The sequence below is a fragment of the Paramisgurnus dabryanus genome, chromosome 2 (genome assembly GCF_030506205.2).
Source record: "Paramisgurnus dabryanus chromosome 2, PD_genome_1.1, whole genome shotgun sequence".
Classification (NCBI taxonomy): domain Eukaryota; kingdom Metazoa; phylum Chordata; class Actinopteri; order Cypriniformes; family Cobitidae; genus Paramisgurnus; species Paramisgurnus dabryanus.
Window position 1 is genome coordinate 20669440 of NC_133338.1, and position 13020 is coordinate 20682459.

General features: G+C 36.8%; 2 protein-coding genes and 1 long non-coding RNA gene across 10 annotated transcripts in view; 2 read left to right on the top strand and 1 right to left on the bottom strand.

Annotated features, from left to right (window-relative positions):
• LOC135730613 (calpain-5-like) overlaps positions 1–12452 on the top strand; it is a 33009-nt gene extending 20557 nt beyond the window's left edge. The window contains exon 8 of the mRNA XM_073813672.1: positions 12005–12452. Within this exon, the coding sequence (XP_073669773.1) occupies positions 12005–12190 (186 nt within the window). The 3' untranslated portion in view covers positions 12191–12452. The remainder of the gene's footprint in view (positions 1–12004) is intronic.
• Positions 1–13020, top strand: part of LOC135750824 (active breakpoint cluster region-related protein) — a 208849-nt gene that overhangs the window by 183065 nt on the left and 12764 nt on the right. The gene's annotated exons all lie outside the window — the stretch shown is intronic.
• LOC135730699 (uncharacterized) lies at positions 1273–10351 on the bottom strand. 7 transcript variants are annotated; one of them, XR_012335188.1, is made up of 13 exons: positions 10009–10351; positions 6669–7054; positions 6481–6557; positions 5908–5978; positions 5422–5453; positions 5293–5331; positions 5107–5190; positions 4916–5002; positions 3859–4086; positions 3614–3677; positions 3382–3484; positions 3179–3300; positions 1273–3001 (listed from the first exon to the last, which is right to left on the bottom strand). It is a non-coding gene; the product is annotated as an uncharacterized lncRNA (long non-coding RNA). The 7 variants fall into 7 exon arrangements; XR_010526045.2 differs by lacking the exon at positions 5293–5331 and having other exon boundaries at positions 10009–10348; XR_012335189.1 differs by lacking the exons at positions 5293–5331; positions 5908–5978; positions 6481–6557 and having other exon boundaries at positions 10009–10348.

Genomic DNA, 13020 nt, shown 5'->3' on the forward strand with positions numbered 1-13020 from the left:
TAGAAAGCAAACTAAATGCAGAGTAATGCCCTCCAAACCTTAGGATTTTAATATACAGTTGTGTTGAAAAAATAGCAGTATATTAATAAAAGTAAAAAAGTGCAGAAATGTTAAAAATAGATTTGATATCCTTATTTGAAATGTATTGAAAACAGGGTATTAAGCTGGCCACTTCATTATCTCAATTCTTTTTGTCTGGAACCAAGATTTTGCCCTCTTGCTTGTGTGCTTACAGTTGTTGTCTTGTTGAAACTAAAATATCCCAATACCATGATTTTTGCACCACCATGTTTAAATGTCTTTACAGTGTACTGTGTGGCTTGAATTCAGTACCCAGGGGTCACTGGGGTACTGTTGATAACCACTAGACCCGAAAAGAACAATTTTAGTCTAATGAAGTCACAAAATGTTACAGCATTTTTCTTTGGGCCAGTTGATGTAATTCTCCACATGCTTTCTTTCAACACTGAAGCTTTATGAGGTCTTCTTGCAAATAGCTTATCTTCAATCAGACGTCTTCTGACTGTTATAGTACTTACAGATCATTTTAGGTCATCTTTGATCTTTCAAGAGGTGATGAAAGACTGAATCTTTGCCCATCCTGACTATTCTTCCATCTGTTTTAACAGTAGTTGCTTGTTTTTTTATGTGCTTTGGTTTTTGTTGCCACTTTAAAGCATTTGAGATCTGAGAATTTAACATTTTGCTGCATTTCTTTACATGTTTTCCTCTCTCAAATTAACGTTTTAATCAAATTACGAGCAATGTTTTTAACGGCCTAGAAATTCAGCAACAGATATATTTTATAACAATGGGTAAAACATTTGCTTCCCCTCTTTCTTAATAATGGACAAAATGAGCTGTTTTTTTAACAGAATGAACTAATGTTTGAATAATAACTTCACACTGCTATTATTTTGATCACGCCAATTTCAGTAAATAAGTCTATAACTTAAAGGTCACTTTATAACCCTAGTTAGTGTGTAATGTTGCTATAATAGCATAAATAATACCTGTAAAATGATAAAGCTCAAAGTTCATTGCCAGGTCATATATTTTCTTTAACATAATTCACCTTTTTAAAGCCTACAGCGAACGGCCGGTTTGGACTACAACCCTCTACTTCCTGCTTTAATGACTAGATCAGTTGTGCATCCATGTGTGTGTATTAAGCAAAGTGTATGTGCATTATTGTCCTGTTTATAGGCTATTGCTAACATGCTCTTTAAATAAAAAAAAATTTGCACTATTGACTTCCCAGCAAACAAAAAAAGGTCCCCAGGACGTCCCCTAAATGGCATCTGCGAACGTCCCCCGGACGTTATCGTGTAGGGTTCTTTTGACGTCCTGCGAACGTCCGCAAAAACGTCTTCCGGACGTTCAAAATGACGCTTTGGGGACTTTATTGACTTTTAGGGGACGTCATGGGGACCTTTTTTGTAAGCTAAATAACATGCTAAGCACTTTAGGCGAACGTCCCCCGAACGTCATCGTGTATGGTTCCCGTTACGTCGAGCGGACTTCCGCGAGGACGTCCTCCGGACTTTTGCGAGGACGTTCGCGGGACGGTCAGCGGACTTTCGGGACATTTAGGGGACGTTCGCCTAAAGTCCTCAGCACGTCGTTTTATTTCCTTGCTAACCAATGAAATCAGACACGCTAAACATTGTATACCACAAAGTTCTTTTATTTTAATTAAACAGTTGTAATTATCCTGTGCTCCGTGTTTGTGTGAGCGTGCGCGAGCTCCCGTGCGCGTGCCGGATCTCCCGTACGCGTCAGTCAAACGCGCTTCAGCTGCGTGTGTGTGCGTGTCTCTGGCTGTCTGCTGGACTCCGATGTCAAATATTTCCGTGGTCTTCTAACCTAAAACAACGAAACGAACACATTCAAAAGTTAAGTATTTATTGGGGTGGTTTCCCAGACAAGGAGCTTAAACCAGGACTATGCCTCAGTTTAATTATGAAATATAACCAGTTTTAACAAACATGCCTTACTAAAACATTACTTGTGTGCAATCTGATGTAAAAAAAAAACAAAGGGCACTGATGTATTTTAATATATGTCAGTACAAGTTGTTTTTAGGTTGGACAAAAATGTCTTGCAAAAAATCTGTAGCAAACATTTAAAAGGGAGACAGAATTCTGTGCTAAAACTAGAAAGCATGCACAACTCTCTTTTACCTTAGTATTGAATGTTTATGGCATTATAGTTGCTGTTACAGTTCACTCAAAGTAAAGGTGGCTAAATGTGGACATACAGTTCTGTGCAAAAGTCTGCATGCTACCATTAGATTTGTTGTTTTTGCAATTGTGTAGTGATCATATGTTTATTTCTCAGTCTCTTTATTAGAATACAACCAGAAAATACAGGAAATGTGTATGTAGTATTAAAAAACAGTATAAAAGTTTAAGCTGAAGTTTAAAGTATTTAGGGTAAACTCACCTTCAACTTGAGCAATAGCAGGCAACTGCAGGATCTCTTACACATAAATAAAATTTAATCCTTTCTAATTTTAATCGAATGACTTCAGTCTCCTCAAAAAAGCTCAAGATGTGTTTCGTGCCAAGAGAAGTCACACTAAATACTGACTGATGTTTTTAATTTTGTGTACATATTTCCTGTATTTTCTGTTTGTATCTTAATAAAAAGAGTAAAAAATAAATATGGATGGGCATTTAAATTTAGCTAAAACAACAAAGCTGGTGATGGTGGCCTAGACTTTGCACAGTACTGTATGTTACCTATTTTATTTGTAAATGCAAATCGATATGAATATGAATACTCCCAGTATGGTTTCAGCTGGTCAGGCTGGTGTAGCAGGATTGTTTTACAGAGGTTTTGGCCACTTTGTAGCTGGTCTTAGCTGGTCAGGCGGGAAGACCAGCTGACCCACCAGCATATACCACCTTGGCTAAGTTGGTTGGCTGTCTTAGCTGGTTTAAGCTGGTCCTTTAACCTGGCAAAACTGGTACGTCAGCTGGTCTTCCACCCTGACCAGCTACAAAGTGAACATACACATCTCAGAGAGAGCATAGGTCACACACACACACAATATTTTACTATGACATAAAATAATATAAGTTGTCTTATTATATTGATCTTTGATATTATTGTAGTTTTTTGTGTTAAAGGCATATTGAAGTATAATATGTAGAGTATATTCACACAGACTCACTTTAACTCGATGTTAGTTGCAAGTTTGAAACTGAGCTGCTGAAATTTGCCCTGTGTAACTGTAGCATCCTCCTAATTCCCATCTCCCAAACTGCCTCCCCTCTGAAGAAACAGATAACGAATCTACAAACAAAAACAATCCGTAGTAAACATGGGTAAAAAGTCAGCAGTGACTAGTAATGTTGCGTGTTTTATGGCACATACCATCTTTTGAAAGTCAGCTTAGCTTGCTGCATTTTTCCGACCACTGTTGTGATGTTGTCCTGGATTTGGTCTACTTTCAGAATGATTCTCCACTCCAAGATTTCTTTCAAGAAGGTGTTTTGAAACATTAATAACATTACTAACTATACCAGTAAAATAAATGAACAACAAGTCTGTCTGGAAGAAAACCAATGTCAATAATTTAAGATAAAAAAATAACAAAATAGTGTACCTTGATTCGCTGGTTGGAAGAAATTGATTGATGTGCTGCATTTGTGATTGTGCATGAAATGGAACTGTAAACAATAAAAACAATTAATCATTTGTAAGTCACTCAAGGCATATAACAATTAATAAATTTAAATCAAGTAATCATCATTATACTACAAATACTGTAGACTGAGATTAAATATATTGTTTCTTAATTCCACAGAAGTATAACAGTTTAAATGACTAATAACATTACAATGTACTCACAATAAGGTGCCTCAGGCAACATCAAAACATCTTTTTGCTTTTTCTTACTGGTTGCTCCTCATCTAACAAAAAAAACACAGGGAAAAAAATCTGAAAAGAATGATAATATGAAAGTGAATCATAGTGACCTTATAGTTTCACCTGGCTTTTCAGCTGAGAAATACTCATATTTGCTGTTAATAATGATTCATTTTCTTCACTTTTAAACTGGAAATCTTATCCTCAGGTCTAGAAACAACAAGACAAAAAAGAAGTATTTGATATTATTAAGAAACTTACACAATGATTCCCACTGTTTTAAATCATGTAACAATGAATGTAGTGACAATTAAATCACCTTCAATAATGATTTTACCCTTAGATAATTTACTGTCCTACTGAACTGTGAATAAATGTGCATTTAAAGAAAATATGGATAGACAACATGTATTTTTCTTGATCATTCCAACTCTTGGTCAATATACATTACTGTACAAGTGTCTTAGGCCACCATCACCAGCTTTGTTGTTTTAGCAAAGTTTTAATGTCCATCCATATTTATTTTTCACTTTTTTTATTAAGATACAAACAGAAAATACAGGAAATATGTACTCAAAATTAAAAATAATTTTTTTTTTAGAACTAAATGTCTTCTTCAGACATCAGTCATATTTAATGTGACTTCTCTTGGCACAAAACACATCTTGAGCTTTTTTGAGGAGACTGAAGTCATTGATTAGAATTAGGATTTGATTTTATTTAGGTTTAAGAGATCCTGCAGTTGCCTGCTATTGCTCAAGTGAAAGGGGAGTTTACCCTAAAAACTTGACACTTCAGCTTAAACTTTTATACTGTTTTTAATACTACATACACATTTCCTGTATTTTCTGGTTGTATCCTAATAAAGAAACTGAGATATAATGATATATGATCACTACACAATTGCAAAAACCACAAATTTAATGGTAGCATGCTGGCCTAAGACTTTTGCACAGTACCTCATACAAACATTGTATATTTGGCTTGACAGTATTTGTTGAGGTTAAAAAGAAGTTTGGTATTACTTTGCATACTTTACCTGTGTGAGAAAATGGGCTACTCTGACTGCATATTGTCCACAGCTGTTTGTCCAGAATGGCACATTGTTTATTTTGGTCTCAATACCCTTCAGATAAAAACAAGCATGTTTGATTATTTTTATTTTTTATATGTAGCTGACCATGTTGTTCATGTTTATTTGTATTTTATAAAACATGGATAAAATCTTACCACATTCTTTCACTCTAACCACAAGGATGGTGCTACCTCAGCCTTATTTTGTTCAGTAAAATGGAGCAAAACAGCACAGGAAACCTGTAAGTAAAGTCCATATAAATCTGTAAGTTCAGCTTGCAGTCCTCAAAGGCAATATACACAGTTAGCCTTAATAGAGAACCATTGGCTTTATTCTCAAACCTTAGGCTAAAATTGTTTTCCAATGTTTTTTCCTTTTTCCTGGAAACATGTAGGATGTTTAATCTTAGTTTTTCTCAAATCAGTATCAATATTACAGTATAAGATAAGCTGATCTGGTGCTGAACTCACCTTTTTGGAGGACATGTTTAGATGTTTAAAAGCTGAGAAAACAAAATAAAGAAAGTAAATATATATATATATACACATCAAAATATATAAAAGAATTAAAAAAATTAAGCTGCTTAAATGTTACCCTGATGTACCCCCAACCGTCCCAGAGATTTTATGTATTATTATAAGAGATTTGATTCAGTTTAAGATTTGTATTCAATTGCTACCATCATAAGGTTTAACCATACACCAGATAAAGGTTTAAAAATAAAGTCTAAACAATATGTTCATAGGCTACATGCATTCAGGCTGATTCATTATGCTGCACATTAAAAATAATTGAACCACATCTACAAACTTATTTTGGTGATTTAGCCCACAAGTTACTTGAACTGGCATGTCCATTGTTTTTACAATGAATTAAATGGCTTTTTTTTTACTGCGTTTGGCACAGTATTCAATCCTACACGTTATTGTACTACAGTACAGTAGGTGGCGGTATACTGTAGTATGCTGTTCATGTCCGCATCGTCATACGCGCCAGCACCCCTGAAAGACTGCAGGAACAGAAACCCCTGGAAAGGTAAGTTAGGCGTTTTAATTTAAACTTTAAAATGCGTTTAATCACCACGACAGTAAATTTTTGCTTTGCCATTACTAAAGAATCAATTCAGACAGAATCTCGCGCACGCTCACACTTGTAGGCCGTTTCTGAAACGGAAGGCTGCATCCTGCGGAGGTCGCATATGCAGGCTGCATACGTCATCAAGCCTGGTTTATTTAAGTTAAATGAGCATTACATTCGCAAGTCATACGCATATTACAACAATTTACGATTAACTAAGAATAATAGTCAACTTTAGAATTGTTAATATTCTTAAATCTGACAGTCTTGATGACGTATACAGCCTACATATGCCACCTCCAGTAGCCTTCGGATTGAGAAACGGCCGTAATGAGCTCGCGCAGTAACTTATATTAATTATTACTTAATAACATTATACCATTTACTCAAACACTGAAACAAAGTAAGCGAGTTACTTAAATATGTCTACAAACCTCGAATAAGTTATTTACCATTTACAAACCTCGACTGAGTTATCAAACTGCCCTCTTGAACCAATATTTACTGTATATGGTAACGAAATCTTACCCTGTAACGAAAAATTTACGAAATTACTAACTTATCTAACAATTAACTACAAAATAAACGGGATGTGTATAAAAAAATGACGAAATTTAAAGGAGCTTTTGCTTATTCCTACCATCGAGACCGTTGTGTCAGTTGAAGTATGACGTGTGAGGCCTCGTGCCAGATAATTCAAATGTTCTCACGTGCAGTCAGGGCCTATACTGGCACGTGATAAAGAGATATGCTGTCATCCTTTCTTTTACAACACAAGTTGTTTCTATATATATTAGACACAACAATAAAATTAATAAAATCTGTGATTGTTTGTCTAAATCCTTATTGCTGTGTGTTGTACAACTTGATAATTCATAAAAGTATAACAAGTGTTTGTTTTTATAGATGAGTTCCCTATTAAAGAGAGGCTTGATGCTGTTTACTCCACACTCTTATGCTGATTTTGGATTATTTGTCTGTGAAGACACAGTAGTTCAGTTTCTGAATCCCATCAAGAATGAAGACCTGCAGGCCACCATATTGAGCTGTGAGTCAAAATTTATACTTTTATAACCATACCAGTATATGACATTTCAGTGTAGTGCCATTTAAGTTTCCCTGGCTAAAATAGTTTAATTTGGTAATATTTGTTAATAAGATTATTAATAAGTTATATTTGTATATTTGACTTGTATAGCAGGTTATATAGTTATATTTGTTTGAACAAATAAGTATATTGTTAATAACAAGCTGAGATGGTGGGTTTTCTGGCTATGGTTTTACAGGATGTATAAGAAGGGGAAAGACAGAATAGGTAGCTTGGTTAATTTCGTTTACATGCATAGTTCATGGGGAATTTGTTCAGAGAAAGCATTCAAACACAACCAAACATCTTTACTGTCTCATGCTTTTCTGTGTTCCAGGCAGGGTCTGATGTCATAATATGGCGCTTTTCCAATGTAGGGTACAACTTGGCTCGGCACAATGCAGCTCATACCGCTTTCATTGCTTTTCCAGTACAGTTTAGTATCGCTTCAGAGTGGGTGAGATTATAGGCAGGGGTGCACATAAGGGTGTCTATGCGCGATTAGAAACAATTCCAGCGTACCAACGTTGCTGAAATTTTGTTACATAGTTAGCTAATTTACTGCAACATAAGGGATTTCATAACATCTCGATCACTCCCCAGTGACTGGTCCCAGTATAGGTCATAAACCCCGCCTCCCCCATGTTATTTAATGGGACTTGAGACCAAGCTGTTTTTTGTCATTTACTGTAGGTTTTATCATGCTGATGTAAATTCAAGTGTTTGTTTTTAAAATAAGTTTGTTTTTAGTTAGTTAGTTAATGCTATAAAACGGTGTTGTCACGTCATGATTGACAGCTGTGTATGCACATTCTGGGAGAGTGAGGGCGGGGCCTTGATTTCGCGGCTTTACATCCTGCTCACTACTGTGCAGGACTGGTCCCGAAATTGCTACTGCGCAGACTCAAGACCCAAGATGTCAGCGGCGACACTGGCGGCTTCATTTTTTACCAATGGAAGAGAGCAAGCTCTCCAGGTGCTCCTTTTAGAACCAGGACAAAAAAAGTTATGTGCACCTCTGATTATAGGCTTATTGTTACAGTTGCGTCCCCTCTACTGCTGTAACATCATCGTAAATGTGATACAAACACACACACAACATGGAGCAACATAGCATATTAATGGAATGTAGCCACAAAATCAAAATTGACAGCCACAACTACATTTTCCACTACCTCTCTCACATGACAGGTTCTGTACAAACACCCGTGTCATCAGTATCAGCTCTCCGCGGACAGAACATTTAAGCCATGACGCCTATATTTTTGGTGCGTTTTGGATGCGGAGCCATGCGCAAAGTTACAAAAATGCCATGCAGACATAGGCATGGTGGTGTGCTCTGCATTTTTGTAACTTTGCACATGACTTCACATCCGAAACCCCATCCCATTACTCCTCCCCCAAAAGTGAGCTGTGCTGAACTGGGTTATACTATGCAGTGGAAAAGCGCCAAAAGTGTCCTACTTCGTGGCTTGAAGGATTTAGGTAAGCAAATTTATCTGACACATCACAACCTAAAACCTTATAAAAAAGTTAAAAAAAATTCTTGATCTTAACATTTATTCACATTTAATGAGATATGGAGATTTTTATCTTTCACAGATGAATACATTTGAGTAAGCCGTTTTTATGTCTAAACACCGCGGTCCACCATACATGAAAGTCATCATGTTTCTACAGTAGCCCAAAACGGACAAACTGTTCTACAGAGCGTGTTTCGTCCATACGTTGTCTCAAGGGCTCATTATAGCATGCAGACCGCTGGTAGGCAGTTTCCACGCGTGTAACCACAGAAGCAGCTTGGCCAGTTTAACTCACAAATGAAGAAACAGCAGATTGTTGTGTATGTTTTGAGAAGACCAACAGCAGTGGCGGCCGGTGACTTCTTTTTTTGAGGGCACTCGATTCGAAGTTCGTCACAACATGTATGTAGTTCATGTGTGTGGTTTCTTTTTTCAAAATATGTGTTCTGCACTTTGAGAGATCCTATGTGCATCACGTGTCATGTCAAAATAAGTGCCTGCTGCAGATGCGTCTAAAGGGTTTATGATAAAAGAGACACTCACGATTGCCAGATACTCACATAATCTCATGTGTAATCAGAGTTTACTGTTTTGGGAGTGTCTTGCATGTATTTTGTGAACGTGAGCGTCTCTTTTTTATCATAAACGGTTTTGACGCGTGTGCAGCAGGCACTTATTATGACAAAACATGTGATGCACACAGGATCTCTCAACACGCAGGACACATATTTTGAAAAAGGCACATGATACTCTGTACACTTATTTTGAATTAGCGGCCCTCGGATGAGGAGTAACGAACGCCACTGATGGAAGTAAATAAACAGCGAATCGTTGCAGTTTGAGTAAAATCACTCCTCAACTTTGCCTATCTTTGTTCTCACCGTCGCAATTGGAAATGGCTATGATGCAGTTTTTTACCTGATGAGAGGGGTTCTAATGGACCAGTAACAGCGCTTGAAGTCCGCGTAAAACTGAAGCGCTGTTAAAAATCAGGCTACGCAGAGCTACGCTCAGGCTAGGGATAACCTACAGTGTAGACCTTACGCACGCACTATAACATGGGCTTCAGACGATGACATTTTTGTCCTGTGGCAGCTACCATAGAATCTCATTGCGTTTCGAAATTGAGGTTGATTGCAATTTCACCGCTAGATGCCACAACAAAATATAATACACATTTAACATATATAACTTTTGATTTTAAATATGGATTAGCAAATGCTGAAATTAACATGAACTAAGATTAATAAATATTGTAGAAGTATTGTTTATTGTTAGTTCATGGTAGCAAATGCTAACAAATACAAGCTTATTGTAAAGTGTTACCATTGCAATTTGATACTAAACCTAAAAATGTGTAAATGTCTTACCTGTATCTTTTTCACTGTTCTTTTCCAGCAGTTTCAGCGTTGGACTTGTAATTCTGCGTGTTTGGCTTCTTTAGCACTTGCTGTTTGAAAGTCATTGCTTGCAACAGATTGAGCGACTGTCATTCTACATTTCTGTTTGCATTGCTTTGCTTGCATTTTGAATCCTTCGCAATAATAACTATGCAAAAAGTTTTACATTTGAACTGTAGTTGTAGATTTAAATTTGTTTTTCCTTGATATAATGTATTTATATAGATTTTTACAATTATTTATCATGCAGTGCTTCATATATGAGAAAGACAACGCTTGAAGAACCACACAACACTCATATTAATGTATGTGTCATATTAATACAAATAAACAAGTCTTTGCACTTCATTTATATTTAATTGAGTGATATGTAACTTCACAATGGTGGATTCTTTAACTATTACATGAATATGTGCATTGTGATTTCGATTTATTGACCATAGTTATGTGTTAGGAATAGTGGAGAAAATCATTTAGGTGCCAGATCTTTCATTTACTTTAAATGCAATAAAATTATAGAACAATTGTAAGCAGCTTTAATGGAATCTATGTAATATAGTCAGTAAAGCATACTAAGTTTATAAATTAGATACTATATTACGATTTTCATTAGTAAAGCCATAGCAAAAACAGCATTTTTACTTTGATGTTGCATAAAAGGGTAACTCTTATGGTTAAATGTGTATGGGTTTATATTAAAGCTTCGAGTGGTTTCACGTCCCCGGAAGGTCCGCCAGCGAACGTTGTCTAGCGGACCATATGCGGACGTCACCAGAAGGTCCGCCAGAAAACGTTTTTTAGCGGACTTTGTGCGGACGTCCCCGGAATGTCCGCCAGCGAACGTTATTTAGCGGACCATATGCGGACGTTCCCGGAAGGTCCGCCAGCGAACGTTATTTAGCGGACCTTATGCGGACGTCCCCGGAAGGTCCGCCAGCGAACGTTATTTAGCGGACCATATGCGGACGTCCCCGGAAGGTCCGCCAGCGAACGTTACAATGCGGACCAATTGAGGACCTTATGCGGACCTAAGAGGACGTTCGCGACGTCCGGGGGACGTCCCCTGTTTGCTGGGTTTAGACTTTAGCCTATGTTTTAGTTGATTAATGGCATAGTTTGTTTTAGTTGCCTCAAAATAGCAACGCTCCAACAATGCGCCTGAACACAGTTTTAAGACTTGAATGCCCATGGGCACACAAATGGGTGCAAATGCATTTGCTATTTAAATAATGTGGCACTGGACGTAAAAAATGGTAACTGCGTCGGGCTAAAACTAGCAAAAAAACTCTTGTTGTGTATGATAGGGCTCTTAAATCAAAATATCTAAAAATATGAAAAAGATCAATCCAGTAACTTAGTTTTGGTAAATCATTCTCTGCAAGCACGTGAAAAAATCATTAAAATTTGTCTCTCCTTGTGATGTCAAAAGGGGATCTTATAATAATGCTGCTCCTTAATCTGCACTATCCAACCCCTGCCATTTAGTGCAGAGATCAACTCATTTGCACACCCAACACACCCAAACACGGCACATTTTTGCTCACACCTACAAAGTGGCAATTTTAACATGCTATAATAAATTATCTATATGGTATTTTGAGCTAAAACACATACGTACTCTAGGGACACAAAAGATTATTTTACATCATAAATGCGTCTTGTGAAATGTCTTAAATGTTTTAAGTCTGTTCTTTCATTTGATATATTGTATGTTTATATATTTGAAGAAAAGCTTTTGGAAGGTATTAAACTTTTAGGAAAATCCTAAAAAAATGCGGGCGCTGGCTGGTAACCTTTCTTAAATGCTGGCGGAAAGAGTTAATACACACATCATGCCCAAATTACATAGTTTCTGCATATGTAATTACTGCTTAAACAGGCACTCAATTTCACCACATTGTGGAATATAATGTTTCCACTATTTTGATAGAGAGTAATTGTGTGTTTTGTGATTTTTCATGTATAGCTATGGAGAAAAGGTTTGCTGTGGGACTCCTTCCTGGGTGGAGCACAATTTCAGACAGGAAGAAATGAACGAGGACGGAACAGAGTGATTGATTTGCAGGGTGGCCAGTCACAAGGCTGTGTTGTTATAATAATTCCTTACATTTATATAGCACTTTTCTCAGTACTCAAAGCGCTTTACATATGAATGGGGGAATCTCCTCAACCACCACCAATGTGCAGCATCCACCTGGATGATGCGACGGCAGCCATATTGCGCCAGAACGCTCACCACACACCAGCTTATTAGTGGAGAGGAGACAGAGTGATATAGCCAATTAGTATGAAGGGATGATTAGTAGGCCAATGGGCAAGTTTGGCCAGGATGCCGGGGCACACCCCTACTCTTTTTCGAAGGACATCCTGGGATTTTTAATGACCACAGAGAGTCAGGACCTCGGTTTAACGTCTCATCCGAAGGACAGTATAGTGTATAGTGTAAGTATAGTTGTTGAGACGTCCTCAAGCCAGTGCCTTACTGACCTGTGACTGACAGGTGTGCTTAAGGTAATGGTAGTAATTCTGTCTGACTAAATAAACACTTCAAAAATGTCTGCCATTACTGTATCATTTACAGGATTTTTATATTACCACACAATAGTATTGTCATTAAACAAACATTTTGACTTTGATACTGATACTGAATTGATACGATGGCAAAAACTAAAATAATAGGAAAGTAATTGATAAATAGATGAATGAATATATGGAACCTAAAATTATTTTTACATTGTTAATAAAAAACATGAAAACTCTAACCTAACCAAAGTGTTCTTGACTTTTTTTTAGCATTTCTTCCTCTTTATTTAAAAATGTAAAAATTACACGTCATCACACAAGCCTATAGTGACCATCAGCTATGAGTTTATGGAACATGCTGGCCAACAGGTGCACTTTGATCTCTGCTAAGGTGGAACAGTAACCTAAGCTATATCTAAAAAAAAAAAAAACATTAAAAAACATAAAATAAATATAAAA